Raw genomic sequence first — 21,284 nt, 5'->3', positions numbered from 1 at the left:
AGACAACAAAACTTAGTTGTAAGATCTCTGAAATTTTTTACACGATTGTACGGTGACAGTAACACCTGTAACTGCTTAACCCATTTCTTATGCACTTTGGTTCGATAAACTCACTGAATATCATACCACATCTCCTTATTTTTATATGCATTACAATTTACATGTGCATGTTATTGTAAATATATATATATCAGAACAAACTTCATTGCGTCACTTTTATTTATGCATCCTTTGGCCATGTCATGTTGGCACAATACAAGTTCTAAAATTACACAACATAAAACAACTAAATGTTATTTCAAATGAAAGTTTTGTTTCAGTTCCATTCATAGGATTTATCATGTTTATTAGAATTTTGTATGTTTTGCCAAGTCCAATAATTAGCTCTATGTGCACGTGTTAATTGGAGACTTTTCTATCCCGTATACACTGGTATAAGAGTTTTGGAACTAATTCTGTTTCTTTTTTTGAAAAAAAGTGAGCAAACAAATCTTGCACATTTAAACCTTTGTCTGCCATCACACTGTCACCTGGATCACATAACTGAACTATTCTACATCTTTCAACTATTTCACAGTCACTGGTACAACCAACATATGCATTAGAGACATAGATGACTAAAACACCAGGTGTCGAACATACAAGTATTTTCAGTGTTTCTGTTTTTATATGATGAAAAGGTTGCCTGAGCTCTAGGAGCTTTAGGTTTTATCACGGGATATTCTGTGCTGTCAATAATAATCCAAGTTGTAGGAAACTTTAATTTGAAGTTGGATGGCGAAAAATACCTGACTAAACCACTAAATGGCCAATTGTTAGCCTCATGCCACTGTTTAAAAATAAAAACAATCCATGTTTACACAACATTCTTAACACTAGTTTCAATCTAGAATCTGGACAGTTCAAAGTTGGTTGTATAATGCCTCAATTTCATCAAAGTCATAAAAAAACTGATTTTCAAATGACACCCTATCCATTTGAAAATATATGTGTCTCAAACAATGTGCTGCTGGACCAAGTGTGGTCAAAACAAATAAAAATTTAGTATACAACTCTAAACCGGTATAAAAATGCATGGCTGTGTCACGTGTCTTCATTTCAAAATTCTCTGCTGAAAATATAGGCATTGATGGTGTTTGCGTAATTCCATCTGTGAAGCTCAACATTAGCTCGGCAGTTGGTGGTGGACAGTCATAAATCCTGTCTGCAGTATGAATGACTTCTTCAGGAAAACCAACTTTACAATCAAAACTTTCCTCTAGATTTCTACTACAATATTCATCAAGTTTAGTTCTTTTGTTTTCACAGGAAACTGCCCTGATTTTTCTTTTTGTGGACGATTCAGTCTCTTGCTTGGTCCAGGAAAATAGGCTGGGAATGGCAGTAGAATTAAGTCTCTGCATGGTGGGTTTGCGCCCTGAAAAAGGTTATAAAACATTAGTTTTTTGATAATTAAATGAACTTCCATTAGCAATGCATACTTTGTACTACCTGGCAAAATATTAACTAGATTTATTCATTACAATCTGGATAAAACTATGTTTTCCTGATTCAATGTACATCAAAATGTATGTTATGTAAATCCAAAGGACAAACAATGAGAGACTTATGCAACAAACGTACATTGTTTGTACCTAAATAACTATAATATAGATGAGCATGTCATTGTTTTGTTCCTGTTAACATAGTCATTGATATTTTTCAAGAAAGTCTATGAGGCATAGCTTATGCATTCCTGTCATTACTACATTAGCATAATTACTGCTAAAATAATTCTCAGTATGATATACCTCTTGTAAGAAATCATTATAATTGTAGCGAGCACCAAAAAATCTCAAACAGATCACATTGAATCGTAATCCAAAAAATTATGACGTCTTCTTCTTCTTCTTCTTCTTCCAAGTAAGGAACCGAATTTCATATTGAATGTGTATGGTCCCGCGAAAACTTAGCGCAGTGCCGGGCAAGGCAGCAAGTCTTCTCAAGGTTATTTACATTTAAAACGTTGGCCAATTTACAATTAAAATTATGTACACGCTATGCTGTTTACTTCCTTCCAGATCCTGCTTTCAGAGCAGCTCTGAATCCCTCTATCGAGTCAGTCGATGTTGTTTTAGCTGGAAGTTGATTCCAATCCCTGATGGTCTTTGGGAAGAATGACTGTCCATAGGTGTCGGTTTTTGTTCTTTCTTGGTAGAAGCGGCCTATACCTCTGGTCCGGCTGTCGTTGGGTATAAGTTATTGTTGTCTATCTATATCGATTAGCCCGTGCTGGATTTTAAATAGCATACATAGTCTGTTGGTTTTCCTACGTTCTTCCAGGCTTTCCCACTGTAATTGTTTAACCATGTGTGTTACACAGCCAGGTGTTCGGTCTGAGTAGTTATTATGAACAAATCTTGCTGCTCTTTTTTGAACTTGTTCTAATGATTTGATCTTTTTTTGGCTCGAATTAACCACCCCCTTTTATTCTAAAACGATAATTGCGGTTGTAAACAGACTTTGGTTTATTCGCATGGCGATTACATATATAACTATATATTTTAAAAAGAAAATAGAGTTTTACCATGAATAGTTTCCTGCACGTAGTCTTTTTCAGTAAAATGTGCCTTGCAAACAACAGCTGATTGAGATGGACTCCACGATTTCATCGTGTTCTCGTCCAATCTGCGTATGGGCCATGGCGTTGATCCAACTTTTCCTTCTTTTTAAGTCATTTGGAAATGCATGTCCTCCATTTAAATGACATCCAGGTACACAACAACAAGTACTTGGCATCGTTAATTAAAAAATGCAACTGTATAGTTGCACAGTGCAGAAACCGGAAGTTTAAGAATAGGATCGACTATAGGTTACAATACACCATTAGATTTTATGGGCGCAGCCATTTTATGAGCATAACATGGTATTCAGAATTAAGAGTATAGCTAATCCTGATTGGTTGATATGTGCGCCCGTTATTTTTTGTAATTAGAGACTTCGTGCATTCTGCATTATACCAAAGGCCAAATAAATTATTTTCCTTAGCCCTAACGGAACTGAGATGTCTTTTAAACGCTAGGATGAGACACGTATTTTTAAGTGCAAAATTGATAGGCATGGGAGATAAGTACAAATTACGCTAAGAAAAGCAACGCGAACCTATATTTTTTGGACCAAAAAATACTGTCCTAATAACTTTTCTTTAATTCTAGCAAGGTTTCGTTAAAAAAATCAGCTTTCTAAAGTCTGTATCTCGAAAAAGGCTATCATTGTCGCCTATGGGGAAATTAATTGTTTATTATAATCTATACAGCGTCGACATTTCTTTATCATAGTGCTCAAAAAGTGTCAAAAACAGTAATTTTACTTGATATTTGATGTGAAACCGTATTTTTTGGTGACAAATGAATTATTGATTAACTAGTTTTTAAGCTATAGTCTGTTTCATATTTGTTTAGCGTTTTACCTTAGAAACAAGGGTGTGTTCGACTTTTGACTTACTGTGGAGAGAATATGTCATTTTCTGAACTTCTGCTGATTTGTTTGTAAAAAGCACATACACGTCTAGAGTTTGGATATACAAATCGATTTTTAAACATGACAATCTCGATCCAAGTGCTGTTATCGAAATTACCAAATTCAGTGAAAATGTACAGAAACGATCCCCTTCGAACATTGAAATGTTCACTCGAATGGCAGACTATAAAAATTAGAATAGGCATGACATTTCGTTGTTAACGAATAGTTTTCGATGTTTCAACACAAATATTTACACATTTTTCATATTTTGTAATGCTATAGTCTGTTTCAAAAATGTACTTTTATACGAAAATGGTTTCATTTAAAACTGTTGTTCAAAATTCACCGTAGTAGTTACATATTGGATCGGTTTTGGTATCAATATAATCAGTACTTGATGACATATAAAGAATCATTGGAGAAAGTGGACATTATCTTCAGGCCCTTTTTAGCAGTACCGCATTTACTAAAAAAATCAGAAATTTTTTTTTCACATTTTTTGACTGGGGTTACCTCTGATAAAAAATTGTGAAAATTCAGAGAGTAATGCCAGAACGTTTTGAAGATGATTTTTGTGTGGCATATATATTTATGCATCTAACGAACTATGAATTGCATGATTCTAGAAAGTATTAAATAGCGTATAGGTTACAATACACCATTAGATTTTATGGGCGCAGCCATTTTATGAGCATAACATGGTATTCAGAATTAAGAGTATAGCTAATCCTGATTGGTTGATATGTGCGCCCGTTATTTTTTGTAATTAGAGACTTCGTGCATTCTGCATTATACCAAAGGCCAAATAAATTATTTTCCTTAGCCCTAACGGAACTGAGATGTCTTTTAAACGCTAGGATGAGACACGTATTTTTAAGTGCAAAATTGATAGGCATGGGAGATAAGTACAAATTACGCTAAGAAAAGCAACGCGAACCTATATTTTTTGGACCAAAAAATACTGTCCTAATAACTTTTCTTTAATTCTAGCAAGGTTTCGTTAAAAAAATCAGCTTTCTAAAGTCTGTATCTCGAAAAAGGCTATCATTGTCGCCTATGGGGAAATTAATTGTTTATTATAATCTATAGGCTGGTCCTCTCCCTTGCAACATATACCTTTGTTGTCATCTGTCAGAGCCAAACAGATAAAGGACAGGGAACCAGTCTAGATCGACTACCACGGCGCCACCTGTTCAGGAACGATAATTTGCTACTTTATATAACTGCGAAATAACAATAACGTTAGACGGGTTCACGTGCATAAACAGAAATGCGCTTTAAATTATATAATATAATTCATGTTCAGTCGACCTTTAATTATTATATCAACGACTGAAATTGTTTATTAACATCTAGATTGCAGATAACACTCGAAATTAACCCGAGCTCTTTCCACACGGAATTCAAATAATTCTAGTTTGTCAATCGGTTGACTGCTTATAATGCAAAATACAAATATATCAAAAGTTTTTAAAACTAACAAAACACAATGATCGTTTCTCTATTTCCCAATGTAAATGAAATGAAACAAAAAACATTTTATATCACAATAAGAAGAGGAGAGAATCAACATTTTCCGGATCTACTTGGAGCCTAATGACCCCCCACGTAGATAAGTTGGATATCGCGGAAAGAAATATTAACACGGCAACTAGAAAGGCATTAAAGCACTGCCTTTAAAAACAATTTCAAATAATCAGAGAGAGGCGAGAGATACCATAGGCATATTAAAACTCATAAGTAGAAAACAAACTGACCCACAGTTGTTAATTTCTGTGTCATTTGGTCTCTTGTGGAGAGTTATCTCATTGGCAATCACACCACATCTGTGACTCATGTCATGGCAAAAAACAAAGTGATAAACAGTACAAAAAACACAACAAAGAAAACTGAAGACTGAGCAACAGGAACACCACCAAAAACGGGGGGTGATCTAAGGTGCTCCTGAATAATTAGCAGATCCTCCTCCATATGTGGAAAATAATTTCCCAGCCAAATATTAATATTGACAAAAATATATCTTTCAACCTCTCTTGGTCAAACCTCGTCTTTGAAAAACCAATAGTTAGTGCATTGTAATAATAACATAATATAAAAACAGTTGTAAAAATAATTTTATTGGTTGTCATTATGTATGTACAAATTCATGGTTTCCATGCACACAAAAAAGAAAGTGGAGTCTATTCAGTGATCAACCTGTAGCACTGATTCTGGTTTTGAAACTACAATGTGTGTCCATAGGACACCATGCCCCGCTCGCACTATCACATTTCCATGTTCAGTGAACCATGAAATCTGGGTTATAACCCTATTTTGGCATATATATTTAAAAGTTCATATCAGAATGAACATGTGCACCAAGTTTGAGTTGATGTGACCACAACTTCATGTTAAATGATCTTTAACCAAAACTTTTACCTACCATAAATAAATTTAACCTGAAACAGAACAGAAGGACGAACGCACAGATCAGAAAACATAATGCCCCCCTACTATCATAGATGAGGCATACAAAAACTTTTAGAATGGATGAATGTACTCATATACATAAATGGCGATTTTCATGCGAATTATATACTGTAAATTCTGAAAATATTGCAAGGTTTTTATTATTGTGAATAATGTGTCTTGGAGATTATTTCAAATAAGAACTCGCATCCTGATATCTGTTACCTATATCTGTATGCATATTTTCCTGAATTCTCAATAATTAATCTCGAATTTTTGTCTATTCTTCAATAATGGCAATAATAACTACATGCAATAATTTAGGAATTTACTGATGGCAAATAAATTATAAAAATAATGTCATGGAAATGTAACAATTATAGAATTCTATTACTATTGACATGGAATTATTAAGAAGTGTTGTTTTCAGTATAGTCTCTAAAAAGCACAAACATTTTGACATACATTCATAACTTATTGTTTACCATCTTGTGCATTTAAAAACATTTCATATTAAAAACATATTTAATTGGTTTTATGTACTATATTATTAAATAAATGTATGACAAAGTCTATGGTATGTAATTTTAAAGCTTAATGTAAGTATGACATTGTAATCAATGCCTTTCTTCATCGCTGTTCTGAGCATCTAGTAAAATTCTCCCTTTAATACAAGTTCCAGGAATAATCGTTCAATCCCTTAAAAGCATATAAAAAATGTCATAACTAAAAATCATATTAATAGTGTAGCATAAATGCCAATGTAATTTTGGTAAAATGCCAAAGACAAAATTTCGATTAAATTTGGTATGTCATTATGGTAAAATTTTCTGTTTTAATGATATGAAAATATCGGTGGGGTGTCACTTTATTCTTTCTTGCTGTTTAATCATTTAAGTTTGAATTAAGTAAGAAAAAACATGAAAAAATAAGATTTTGCAGTTTGACTCGGTCATGACCTTACAATTATATTTTTGTTTCATCCAGTTTTCACACTATACATATTGAGACTAGTTTATTTCTACTGAAAAAACAAACCCAGTGACCCCTTAAAATTTTCATATCATCAAAACAGAAATGTTTACAGCAAAAACATATCATCTTATCAAAATTCTGTGGACAAAATTTCAAGAAAAGACAATTTAAAATGAAATGATGTTATTTTTCACCATTTTTTACAATAATTATGTACATTTAATTTAAGACCTATTTCCCAAATTTTAAATTGACTGTATCTCTGGAAGTATAAATGCCACATATATTTTTTTTTCCAATATTCAGATGCAGATCAAAGATTTCAAAATGCTTACAAAATATCAATGAAATCCAAAATATCACCCAATTAAGTATGCATTGCCTTGAATAACAAACATTTCTTATTTTGAGAGTTTGATCAGAATTGTCTTCTTTACAACCTTTCAAATTTTCCTGCATTCCTTAAATTTGACAGAAATCAAGCAAACTTTATATTGGATAAAATAATACCCAATGAATAAAAGAAACTCAATTACTATTTCATAGTTATCACCACTGACTACACATACCTTTCTTGGGGGGAAAAAAGTCAGCTTATAAATGAATAACCTGAGAAAATTCACAAGTTCATTCTCAACAAATTTAAGTATCAACCAACTTTGATAAATCATAAAATCTATGACATGCCTTTGTACCGGGGCTCTCTAAATACATTCACACATCGTTTGAAATTTTAAACATTGAAATGACCTGTGTACAATTTATTCATATAACCGTTGTGAACTTTTGGTACAGTGATAGAAGCCACATTTTATACACATTGAAATCCTACATTTGTAAGGAAGATGGAAGACAAAAAGTTTTGCGACTCCAGCACAGAAAAAAAAAATAGAAATTTTAAATTTATACATCCACTGCAATTATTAATTTACAATATTTAAGTAAATATACAAATTCTGTTTATGTTATCATTGAATATTGAACTTGTTATTTCATGTTTCATTATTATTTTCCATTATTTTTTAAACCTATTGCAGATTTCTCCAAAAGTGGTGGTCCAAAGGTCCTGACCACCAAAATTTTGCAAAGGAGCAACAAAATTTGGGTATTTTACAATAGAAATAATAGTGTGGACCAGCAAATTTTCTTCAAGGAACAATAGGGAAAAAAAGATTTCGAGAACTCTGTTATTGCTCACTAAACATGTACATGACCTATAAACAGATGAATGTCTATATTTCAAGTAAACCTACATCAATTTTTTTTACAAGATATAGAGCAATAAAACAGAAACAAAGTTTTGATTTCTTTCCAATTAAGTCCTAGCCATTCTACTCATTTGATCAGAATTCAATCAGTCTGACCAAGCACACATTTTTTAAATGTAGGACTGAATGGGGAATAACATAAAATTCCTGTATTCTAAAACAAATTACAGAAGATAAATAAATACATAAATAGAAGTGAACAAAGAAAACAATCTATGACTATGTGTAACAAGACAGCAATACCAAGAATCACTCTTACACAAGTTACAGATCAGAACTAAAATTACATACAACAAATCAGTGAACATTCATAGAAAGAGAAGGATCGTGTTCATATCCTTTTGATTTTTTAGCTTTGGAAGCTTCAGATTCAGGATTTGGACTGGTTTGACGATGAAGGATTTCATCATAAGAATCCATGTAGCATGGTAGATATTTCTGAACCAGTCTTTCAAATTCTTCTTCTACTATCTTACCAGCTGTACCTATCTCTGACGTGGCCTGAAAAAGAAATATAAAATAAACCCTATTAACAGTTACTTTTAATCTTATAACTGTATATTAAAGAATGAAGCTACTTTCATGAATATCTTCAAAATTCTTTTCCATTCACTTAATATAACATAAAGTTTTTTGTTTTTTTTTTGGTAATGCAAATTCAATAATCCCTGATTTTGGATACAATTACCATTATATGGGGATTGTTAAAAACCTAAGATTTTAATTTCTGTCTGTTGTTAGGAATTCAGAAATTTTGAAATGGAAAATACTGCAAACATTATGTTAAATTTGTGATCAGAAACAAAACTTTCAAAGATTTAAAAAAAAATCTAGAACAGTCCTTAAATAACATGTATAAATCGAGAAAATCTTCAATTTCTTAATATGAGCACTCATTGAAAAGATGAATAACAATGTACAACTAAGATTTATACACAGGCTACAGAATACTCTAATGATTGTATGAAGTATGAAAATATATAAACATATCTATATACAAGAACATTTTGTTCTAGTTCCAGTTGAAATATGAATAAATCACATCCTTTCTTTTTCATTAAAGAAATTCTTATAAAGTCAATATATGAAATATTCAAATCAAGATCTTTGGTACCAGGGGAAATCCCACAGTTATTGCTTAATACCAGTTCAAAGTACAACATGCAGGAAGTCCAAGTATGAGTTTAAAAGCAGATAATTTATATTCCATTATCTATAGACACGATGATCTGTGTTTTATGGATTAAAATGTATTAGATTAAACAACTTTAATAAATTAAATTAAATCCAATAAATCATAGTAAAATATGAAATTTTTAAAATTCTATGCAAGAACCTTTTTTTGTGGTCTCATTGTTTTTGAAAATAAAAAACTTTACTATTTTTCTACTAATTTGGTAGAGTTAATTTTCAACATGTTCAAAGCTCAAATTTTACTTTTAAAATGAGTCAATTAAAAAATCATTAACATAAGATCATTTCTCAAATCTAAGAAAGCAAAGTACCCACACATACTTCATAAAGTTCATTTTATAAACTTTAATAAGTTTACTGCAAGTTAACTTCAAAATTATATAAAGAATTTCAAGACTATTTAATAATTTATTGAATATTTGAATTATCTGCTTTAACAATCAAATATTCAAAACATGAATAATATTATTTTGAACTGTTCTTTGAGAGGGAAGACAAAACTTAGAAGCCACATTAAAACAATTAAAGACCCACATGTATGTTTTCCATAATGCTGAAACTCACCTACAATAAATATAGTTTTATGACAAAACATTGCTTTATAGATAAACCACATATTGATCAATTAATTCATTCAAATTCACAAAAGCTATGTACATTCATGACTTTTTGAGATATTTCTCTTAAAAAAATGGATTTTTTTCTCATTTTTACTCTGGTTTCTAAAAATAAGTATCTCCTTCCATCATATACTGAACCATTGGTCAATCTTATCCCTTTCCATGTGCAGACATAGCAGAGTGGATTAAAGATTTACCAATATATACCATGGTAGTCTTCAATTAAAGTGTCTAGATGTTTTGTAATGGCATGTCAATAAATAAATCTAAGAGGCCTTTTTATTATTTTGCAATGACAGAGACTGAACTTTCGGTGCATGTCACCATAAGACACAAGTCAGGAACCCCATCGGTAGTTGTTGTATGTCATCTTTGATAATGTTTTTCAATATTTGGAGAATTGGTATTTAATGAAAGATCTTTTGACTGTTTCTGTAGAATTCATTCTCAACTTTATAAAGACTCGAGATGTTTTAAAGCTTGATATATTGTATGGACCCTATCTTTTGTTGAACCCTGTATGTGACCCTCTAGACGTGTTTTGATTATTTCTGTAGTTTGGTTGATGCTCAGTGATGTATACCCAATATCTTATTTATTTAAAGTCATTACAAATACCCCTTATGGCAAAATTGACATGTGAGGAAATCATCTTTGCTTGTACTGATGTCATAATTATGTTTTCATAGAAAAAAAAATAGTTCACAAGTTGAAAATGAAAAATCAAGTTTAGAATAAAAGTTTATTGATTAAGAGATTATTTACAACTTGATAATATAAACTAAAGGTACTGTATATAATTTTTACTCCCATTAGTTCTTTTTTTCTCTATTTTTTCAGGAATAGTTGCCCTCTTTGGATACATCTACACACAGTGCATTTTGAAGTTAAAATTACTTAAACATTTCAGTTTAATTATGATATACACAAAAGGAAAAGATGTCAAGTGTCTTGTTATGTATTAATGTTCTTTTATGTTGATAACAACAAAAATAAACATGAACATATCAGGACAAGAGAAGTAACTCTGCTATAAACTTACAGCATTGTATGTAGCACAATTCTGGAACACAAGTTTAACATCTGCTATGAATTCTTCTACACTATCATAATGATTAAAATTCTGTCTTTGGATCTTGACTTTGATCTTTGAAAAATCTATAGGATTGGTGATAATCTTGTAATAATTAGGAACCTGAAAAATACAGAACATGGCAACATATGATCAATTTTCACACATAATTGCCATTTATGAAATATTCATTCATTTTTCTCCTAGACTACAAATCAAGGCTTTCGAAGATTTAGATTTTGGATTCTTGTGTTCATGTAAAACTGATTTTAACCCCACCAGATTTTTGCTTGTACAAAGTCAGGCTATTTGGACCATGTTTTGTTTTTATTTGTACATGGTATAAGTTGTACATGTTGTATGTACATCTATTTTTTTCTTCAGATTATGATTTTAATGGTCGGTATAGTCTGTTGTACTGTCCTATATTCTTGGCAATTCCAGGTATCTTTCTTATTTATTGTCTTGTGAAAACAAGACCTACACAGGTTAGCTAACAATATTAGTATAAGGAAGTATGTTTCCAAATCGAGTCTCTGTTATGGGTATACTCGGTGTTTTCATATGCATAAAAAAGCATGCAACCAGAATTTTTTGAAGAGTTTATGAAGGATTTCTTGGATGGTACTTGCCATAAAATTGTTTATAGACTGCAAAAAGCAGATCTATTTATTATTAAACACCGAATAATGAGAAAAAAATGTTTTGGAAATTTTGCTCAGGATGCTATCTCTTGTTCATCAAGAAACTTTTGTCAAACATAGGCAAATGTTCTAAATATTTCTTGAAGGATTGACAAAAATTTCTCCTGTAAATAGACTGAATGTAGGATCACTATTTAATTTTGTGGATCTAGGAAAATTACATGTTCATGGATATTTGATTTTGTGTTTTTGCCAAAGTCTGCATACAAGCCTTTGTATTTCGTTGAACATTTAAATTATTGGTTCACTTTTACCTAACGAAATTGGTATCCCACAATTATTAAAGATTCCACAGTATATATAAATATCACATGACATGATTCTATATCTGAGTTATCAGTCAAAATAAACCACCATTCATTATATTTACTGTGAATTACTAAGTACCAGCAAAGGGTGTTTTTTAACAGAATCAATGAGTGTATACTGAAGATCACTTCCTATTTTGTTATTGTTTGTATTGGATTTACTAGGTACTTACAGCTTTACTAACAGGTTCATGGAATACTGTACTCTTCTCATGGATAAATAACTCTAGCAGAATTCTCTCGCATGTCTGTAATGTCAAATTGTCAAGTTAAAAATTTCTCATGGATATACAATACTCATTATACTTTCATACATATTTGCCATACAAATCATCTCATCTGTAAATAAATTTTCTTGCATACATGGCATGTATAGCTTTGATATCCTTAAATGTTTGTAAAAGATAATTAGTTGTGTAAAAACATAACTACCCATGGGTATAAAACTCTTACAGCTACACATGCCTAAAACTTTATTGAATTTTTGCATGTAAGACCTCACAATCCCTCAACTGTCAGGTAATAAAAAAAAACTCAGGATTTCAAATCCTCAATATATGTCACATCTTTTGATATTTTTTTAACATTTTTTGTATGTTATATTGTAGTTTTATTTTAAAAACTTCAGAAATGGTGTCTACAAAGTAAATTGTAAAATGTCTATGTAGTTCTTTATTAAGTAAACCATTGAACAGATTAACCAAACTATGTTGATATCTCAAGTTACCCTTTGCATGCTTTGATAGCCCTATCATCAACAATATGGAATGGATACTTGAACATATTTATTTAGAGGTTAAAAACACCCTTATTTATCAATCTTTAACAATTTTGTAACTACAGTCAAAATTAAGTTGAAATGGTTACCCATTATTCTGGTCTACATTTGTTTGGAGTTCAATGTGGTCATGACTGATTTTAAACTTGCATGTGTTAACAGGTAAATTATTTCTTTTGGAAACATGAACTTATGCAACATTATGGACTATACAAATCAATTACTGCAATTCAGTGGTTGACTTTAATAAAACAAAATTATTGATTATTGTTATGTCATGTTCATAAATCAGGCTGTTGATTTTTTAATTTGAATTGTTTAAATTTACATTTTGTCATTTAACGGGCCTTTCAAGTCTTACTTTACAACATGGGTTTTGCTCATTGTTGGTGGTCATACGTTGACCTTTCGTCATCTTGTCTCTGGTGGGTAGTTGTCTCATTGGCAATCATACCACATCCTCTTATTTTTATATAAGTCTAAACAAACAAACCTTCCTCTCATGTTCCGACAATCCAGTTGGAGCTTTTCTTTTTGTCCCAGGAATATATGAGAATTCTTTATTTTCTTTCTCTTTCAGTACAACCTGCTCGTCCGTCTTACACAGAGTACACTGCCATTCTCCACTAGAATACAAATCGTGGTTCATTTTTATCTTGCTAAAAATGATTAATGATGCGTTATTTACAACAAAGGAAAGCGCAAGCAAACATTCTCAAATGCATGCAACCAATGATTAGTGTTAAATGATCTGGGCTATATGTTCACAAAAGACTATGAAATACCACAGTTCCTTACTTTTAATTAAGTTATAATAGCTGGTTCATAACATACATGTACATTTTTGTTTATCAAACAGAGATGGTAGGTTCAAAAATTGCTGTATATTATAAAAATATATTTTGCAAAATGATCTGTGTCATATTACCTCTTTTCATCCAGTAAGTTTTGTTAAGAGTTATCTTCTGGTAGGGTTACATGTTTTTATATAATCATTGTTATCTACATGAATGTTAAAAAAATTAAATATTGTTCTTTTTTATTAAATTTATCCATAAATGGAAACAATTGCAGAACTAAGTACACTGATTTATCATTTGCCTAAATTTTCTATTAAAACTGTACTGAACAACAGGAAAAAATGATAATTCTATTTTTCCATTTATTATAAAATCAACTATTAAATACTTTGATGTACTTTACATGTATATGTATGTTAAATCAATACATGTCAATAATACTGTCTGTTACTTCACAGAGAACATGTCTGCACTTCAGTGTACTGACTTCTGGTATATATATTGTCCTATTGATTTATCGATGAAAATAATATTGTTCTGAAAGGCTTAAGGAATTTTACTATTTTTGCAATTTAAGGGGCCAAATAATGGCTCTTTTATCATAGCTCCTCCTTTAAAGATTCTTTTATCAAGATTTCAGAAAAGATGACTACAAATTTGATGTGATTTATTATTTTTCATGTTTGATGAAGACAAAAATGGAAGAAGGGATAAGCATGAATAGGGATAAAAGGCTGTAAAATCTAACAGGTTTAGCATTCTTTTAATATTAGACCATACACAAATAAAATCGCCATATATATAACACCATCAAGATGCCCTAAAATTTGATATCACAATAAAATGCTCCACTGGGTGCAGCTTGATACGACCGCAGAGGTCGAACCCTGAACTGTCGGGGCAAGTATAGACACAACATTCAAGCTTGATACAGCACTGAATTTAGATTCTGATTAAATATTTGACACAGCATAGGTTTCTGACACAGAATGAATGTGGTCTAAGAACTTAAAAACAATTTAATTTACCTATTCAAACCATATCATTATTATTTGCTTTTATATATAAATCAGAAATAACCAATTTAAAATGGAAAATTTTAAAGAAAAAAAAAGGAAAAAAAAAAATCCCCCCTCAAATTTTTTGAACCCCCTTATGATTCATCACCCCAAACTCAATCCCAGCCTGCTATTTGCTTTTATATATAAATCAGAAATAACCAATTTAAAATGGAAATTTTAAAGAAAAAAAAAAGGAAAAGAAAAATCCCCCCTCAAATTTTTTTAACCCCCTTATGATTCATCACCCCAAACTCAATCCCAGCTTGCCCTTTGTGTTACAATGTATGGTGCCTTGCAGTATAATTTCAGAGAGATCCGTACACTTGAACACAAGTTGTTGTCTGGAAACTAGAAAAATGCTTGTTTTTTTGCCCCTTTTTGGCCCCAAATTCCTAAACGTTTAGGGCAATTACCCCCAAACTCAAACCCAGCTTTCCCTTTGTGATATGGAACCTTGTTGTACCATTTCTTAAAGATCCATACACTTACACACAAATTATTGTCCTGAAACTAGAGAGATGCTTGTTTTTTTTGCCCCTTTTTGGCCCCTTATTTCTAAAATTTTGGGGCAATTATCCCCAAAATCAATCCCAGCATATCTTTTGTGGTATGGTACCTTGCAGTACAATTTCAGAGAGATCCATACACTTGAACACAAGTTATTGTCTGGAAACTAGAAAAATGCTTATTGTTGTTGGCATGACACGGGTTATGTTCTTCTCACATATTTTATGACGGTATTATACTAAACCCCTAACAGGAGGGATTGTGCCTGATATTCATATGATGAAGACATAATCTTTCAATCAGTTTAATTGAGGTCTGGCGCTGGCATGTCAGTAACTGCTAGTAGTCTGTTGTTATTAATGTATTATTGTCATTTTGTTTATTTTCTTTTGTTTCCTATTCTGACATCGGACTCGGACTTCTCTTAAACTGAGTTTTACTGTGCGTACTGTTGTACGTTTGTTTTTTTCTACATTGGCTAGAGGTATAGGGGGAGGGTTGAGATCTCAAAAAACATGTTTAACCCCGCCACATTTTGCGCCTGTCCCAAGTCAGGAGCCTCTTGCCTTTGTTAGTCTTGTATCATTTTTAATTTTAGTTTCTTGTGTATAAATTGGAGTTTAGTATGACGTCCATTATCACTGTACTAGTATACATATTTGTTTAGGGGCCAGCTGAAGGACAACTCTGGGTGCGGGAGTTTCTCGCTGCGTTATAGACCCATTGGTGGCCTTCGGCTGTTGTCTGCTCTATGGTCGGGTTGTTGTCTCTTTGACACATTCCCCATTTCCATTCTCAATTTTATTATTTTTGGCCCCCTTTTGGGCCCTAATTCCTAAACGTTTTGGGCAATTACTCCCAAACTCAATTCCAGCTTTCCCTTTGTGATATGGAACCTTGTAGTACAATTTCAGAAAGATCCATACACTTACACACAAGTTATTGTCCTGAAACTAGAAAAATGCCTGTTTTTTGCCCCTTTTTGGCCCCTTATTCCTAAAACTTTGAGGCCATTACCCCCAAAATCAATCCCAGCCTTTTCTTTAGTGGTATGGTACCTTGCAGTACTTTTTCAGAAAGATCCATACACTTGAACACTAGTTATTGTCTGGAAACTAGAAAAATGCTTATTTTTGGCCCCCTTTTGGCCCCTTATTCCTAAACGTTTTGGGCAATTACCCCTAAACTCAATTCCAGCTTTCCCTTTCTGATATGAAACCTTGTAGTACAATTTCAGAAAGATCCATACACTTACACACAAGTTATTGTCATGAAACTAGAAAAATGCTTGTTTTTTGCCCCTTTTTTGGCCCCTTATTCCTAATATTTTGAGGCAATTAGCCCCAAAATCAATCCTAGCATTCCTTTTGTGATATGAAACCTTGTGGTACAATGTCAGAGAGATCCATACACTAACACACAAGTTATGTCTGGAAGTTACAAAAATGCTTATTTTTGGCCCCTTTTTGGCCCCTAATTCCTTAACTGTTGGTACCATGACCCCCAAAATCAATCCCGACCTTCCTTTTGTGGTATTGAACCTTGTGGTAAAATTTCATAGAGATCCATTCACTTAAACTAAAGCTAGAGTGCGAAAACCAATGTGTCTTCAGACGACGACGACGAGGACGCCAACGTCATACCAATATACGACCACAAAATTTTTTAGCAGTCGTATAGAAATAAGAGAGATGAATGATGATGATGATGGATGGCTGTTTAACGTCAAGCGACATATTAAATGCATAAATATTCAGGACGAGAATATGTTAATGTAATATAAATATTAACCCTGCTTTGTACTAGACTGACACCCTGAGTCTGATTTTAAACCTGCAAGTTCACAAGGTAACAGTCCACCAGTCTTTGCTCTAATTATAACTCCTTAGTGCTTAATGTTTAGTGGAACATCATCAAATACCAATTTTAAAGTCTTAGGTTTGATCCGCTTTGGGTTTGAACCCAGGAACTCCCTCACACTAGGCGAACACGCTACCACAAGCAAATGACAAGACCAATAAGGTGGTTAAATAAGAGAATTGAAAATTACTGAAATAGAAGCATGTTTTATGTTAAACTTGGGAGACTATCTGTTGTCAAATTAATGGATAATTAAATTAAACACACCTTTCTAAATGTGAATTTTTTAAATCCAGTATAGAGGAATCAGATTATGGTAATTAATGGCCTAATCTACAAGACAAGCCCCAAGAGTGACTGGTGTATAGAAATATGGCCACTATAGGACTTCTTAAGACCGCCAGTATACCCTTACCAAAAAGATGCATTCATTTGGCTGTATGGGATGGATAAATACTCAGCCACTTCAGGTCAGAATGTGGACAATAAATCTGGTGACTGCTGTAAAGAAAGTGCAATGTTCTCTGCATGTCAAAATAAAATGCTCCAAAGGGCGCATCTTGAAATGATGTGATTAAATATTTGACATTGCATAGGTTTCTGACATAATGAATGTGGTCTTAGAACTTAAGGTGGTACCAAACACCTTGACTAAAATTTATTTGGCTCGTTTATTTTTCATAAAATTTAGACAAATAATTTACTTTGACCCTTTGAAAACATGACAAAAATATAAAAATTCAAAAAATTTGAACCACACTTTATTGGAAAAATTCCATTGGATATATAGCAGTTTGACAAACACTAATTTGGATCATTTAAAAGCTTAATATTTCCTTAACAATAGAATGTGATTAAAAGGTTCAGCTGATTTTTACAGAGTTATCTCCCTGTAGTATTATGTACCACCTTAACAAGAATGTGTCCATAGTACACGGATGCGCCACTCACACTATTGTTTTCTATGTTCAGTGGACCGTGAAATTGGGGTCAAAACTCTAATTTGGCATTAAAATTAGAAAGATCATATCCTAGGGAACATGTGTACTAAGTTTCAAGTTGATTGGACTTCAGCTTCATCAAAAACTACCTTGACCAAAAACTTTAACCTGAAGCGGGACAGACAGATGGACGCACAGAACAAAAACATAATGCCCCTATGTGGGGCATAAAAATTGGAAATTGGACATTTACCTATTATGGTCCAATATCCAACATGTCCAAAATCTAAATATATGGTTAGATTCAGCATATAAAAAAAAACAAGTATTCAATTTTTGATGAAATCAAACAAAGTTTAATTTTGGACCCTTTGGACCTTAATGTGGACCAATTTAAAAACCCGGCCCAAAATCAAAAATCTAAATACACTGTTAGATTCAGTATATCAAAGAAACCTCTGAATCTTAGTGCACAGTTAGATTCGGCATATCAAAGAACTCCAATAATGAAATTTTTGATGAAATCAAACAGAGTTTAATTTTGAACCCTTTTAGCATGTTTAGACCTCCATGACTTCAATGCGGACCCATTCAAAAACGGGCCCAAAATCCTACTAAATCTAATTACAGGATTAGATTCAGGATATCAAAGTTGACTTTGAATTAAACCCCATTGAAATTAGTCAAAAATTAAGCAATTTATATAGTGTATTAGAAAAGTAATGTTTTTGGCCCGTAAATCCTACATGATTAGGGCCATCCATAACCCCCAAAAATCAATCCCAACCTTCTTTTTTTTTGGTATGGAACTTGTGGTACAATGTAATAGAGAACCATAGGCTTAAACTCAAGTTATTGTCTGGAAACCAGAAAATCCTTGTTTTTGGCCCCTAATATACACATGATATAAGTCCCAAGTGGTTTGGGCCATATTCCCCAAAATCAATCCCAACCTTCCTTTTGTGGTATGGAACCTTGTGGTACAATTTTATAGAGATCCATTTACTTATACTCAAGTTATTGTCTGGAAACCAAATGTCTTCCGACAAAGACGACAAGGCAGACGACAATGCCATAGCATTATACCACTGCAAATTTTTGCCGGTTGTATAAAAACTCTTGCAACATCTATAAGCAGTCTGTAGGTGAAATGTTCCTACAAAACATTTCTGTCCCTATCCAGCATGCCCTCATTTTCCAACCAAATTTCCCATCCTTCATCCAGGGAGACCCCTGCCCTGCAGACTGCAGAACATATTTATTGTTCTCATCCTGAACATACATAAAATATGGTTGTCTCATTGGCAATCATACCAAATGTGTAACATCTATAAGAAATATTTGCAACTGGATGTACAGCAAACAGCAATCAATCCGCAAGATATAAAAAAAACAAGTAAAACTGTGAGCTACTGCTCACTGATGATACCCCCGCCCAAATATTTCGGTAAACAGGAAGTTGTTGAGTGATGAATCTGAAAACGCATCACACTGTATAGCTGACTTATATAAACCCTGAAACCAAATTTCAGAAATCCTTGTCAAGTAGTTCCTGAGAAAAATGAGACGAAAATTTTCAACTTGGCTATCATGTGTAAAATAATACAAGTGTTCTATGAACAGGAAGTTGTTGAGTGATGAATCTGAAAATGCATCACAAGGTGTAACTTACTTATACATGTTATATAAACCCTGAAACCAAATTTCAGAAATCCTTGTCAAGTAGTTCCTGAGAAAAATGCGACGAAAATATTCATGGGACGGACGGACTGACGGAAGGACAGACAGAGGTAAAACAGTATACCCCACTTTTTTAAAGCGGGGTATAAAAACAGATCAAATCATGCATTCGTCATGCTTTATTTGAACTGCATGCAGATGTATCACTACTAGGTTAAAATTATTCTTCAAAGTTTATTAAGACACATAAATGGATGCATATGTTATTTATTGTCATGTTATATAGACAAACACATATATATATAGAGGACATAGCACAATCATTACAATCTTTTTATACAATGTTCTGTGGATCCAATTTATTTTGTGGATACTAATTTTCGTGGATTGACGAAGAATTGTATTTTCTCTGACGTTTGTTTCCTGGATATGCTAAAGTCTGCATACAATGCAGAGAAAATTTGTACTTCAAAGAATATTTAAATTTGAAGTATTTCTTCACCCACAAAATCCACCAAAATTGCAATTGGTATACCATGAAAATGATGAATTACAATGAATTCACAGAATATAAATGATTTAATGGAATTCCAAACTAGTGAAAGCATTGTTTCAGAGTCCCTTTTCAAACTTGTATTGAGTTGTTATCCCACAAAAAATCTGTTTTTACAAAATGACATAGACACTATACGCCCTATAAACCTGACTGCAAAATTTTGGGTTAACTCTGCTTTGTACTATAGCTAGACCACATCTCTCAGCTGGATTTTTAACATGCTATTTCACAAGGTAACAGTCCACAGGAACACATGTCACCCTTACCAGTTACATTATTCTGACCTCAAGCTTACCCGTATTTGCTCTTTTAAATGCCACATGCTTAGTGTAGAAACAGCAATTCAAACTTACAAGCTGCAAATAGTCCTATTTCTCTTAATTTGCTTGTATGTTTTAGAATCTGAACTTTGAATCAATATAAAATTAAGGAACAATTAAAATACACATCAAACGGGGTATCAATCCCTTATTTAGACAAAAGATAGGTACACTCATATGTCATGCAACATGTGCAGTGTGACAAGTGTAATATTACATGTATTGATAGTAATCATTTTCTTGTTGCATAAATAGTTTTATTATTAGAAAAACATAAAAGCATAAAGTTGTTTGCATTTCATTTTGAAACTTACCATGGGAATTGACTTAGTTCAGGAACATGACATTTCAAATGGTACACTTTTGGACATTTGTCACAACACAGTAAGTCTCCCCCATTCTGACAAACAGCACACCAATCTTCATTTGGATCCTCTTCTTTGGTTTGTGGCATAGATTTTCCCGTAGAGGGAGGGTAAATAGGTGTCGGTGGGTTACTTGTTTGAGTGGTTCCTGCAGAAACTGGTGTTGAAGTTGGTTTTAACGAAGGGGGAGTAGGTAATCTTTTCTCCTGTGCTGATGAACTGAAGGCACAAGATGATCTTTCTTCCCTTTTAAATTTCTGATGATCACTAAAATTATAAAATGAAATAAATAACTCAAAAAGGCATAGGATTTTTTAGGTGAATTT

General features: G+C 32.6%; 2 protein-coding genes across 4 annotated transcripts in view; both read right to left on the bottom strand.

The window, feature by feature from the left end:
- Positions 1 to 349: 349 nt before the first annotated feature.
- LOC127706413 (uncharacterized) lies at positions 350 to 2,786 on the bottom strand. The gene is made up of 2 exons (XM_052211016.1): positions 2,567 to 2,786; positions 350 to 1,417 (listed from the first exon to the last, which is right to left on the bottom strand). Exons 1-2 carry the CDS (start codon positions 2,649 to 2,651, stop codon positions 903 to 905), a joined length of 600 nt encoding a protein of 199 aa, XP_052066976.1. The 5' UTR covers positions 2,652 to 2,786; the 3' UTR covers positions 350 to 902.
- Positions 2,787 to 5,598: 2,812 nt separating this feature from the next.
- Positions 5,599 to 21,284, bottom strand: part of LOC127706411 (transcription intermediary factor 1-alpha-like) — a 70,200-nt gene continuing 54,514 nt past the window's right edge. For 2 of the 3 annotated variants that reach the window (XM_052211013.1, XM_052211015.1), the window contains 5 exons: positions 20,908 to 21,225; positions 13,362 to 13,527; positions 12,264 to 12,338; positions 11,049 to 11,201; positions 5,599 to 8,693 (listed from right to left, as the gene is read on the bottom strand). In XM_052211013.1, the coding sequence (XP_052066973.1) occupies positions 8,490 to 8,693; positions 11,049 to 11,201; positions 12,264 to 12,338; positions 13,362 to 13,527; positions 20,908 to 21,225 (916 nt within the window). In that variant the 3' untranslated portion in view covers positions 5,599 to 8,489. The remainder of the gene's footprint in view (positions 8,694 to 11,048; positions 11,202 to 12,263; positions 12,339 to 13,361; positions 13,528 to 20,907; positions 21,226 to 21,284) is intronic. The other variant, XM_052211014.1, reaches the window with a different exon arrangement.

The sequence above is a fragment of the Mytilus californianus genome, unplaced genomic scaffold, assembly GCF_021869535.1.
Source record: "Mytilus californianus isolate M0D057914Y unplaced genomic scaffold, xbMytCali1.0.p SCAF_6, whole genome shotgun sequence".
Classification (NCBI taxonomy): Eukaryota; Metazoa; Mollusca; class Bivalvia; order Mytilida; family Mytilidae; genus Mytilus; species Mytilus californianus.
The sequence above is the reverse complement of the archived record's forward strand: the minus strand, read 5'-3'. Positions and strand labels throughout refer to the sequence as shown.

Excerpts from the sequence above, each read along its gene's own strand:
- LOC127706413 (XM_052211016.1), bottom strand. The coding sequence starts at position 2,651 with ATGAAATCGTGGAGTCCATCTCAATCAGCTGTTGTTTGCAAGGCACAT. Across the intron at positions 1,418-2,566 it reads CGTGCAGGAAACTATTCATG|GGCGCAAACCCACCATGCAG; the intron begins GTAAAACTCTAT and ends AACCTTTTTCAG.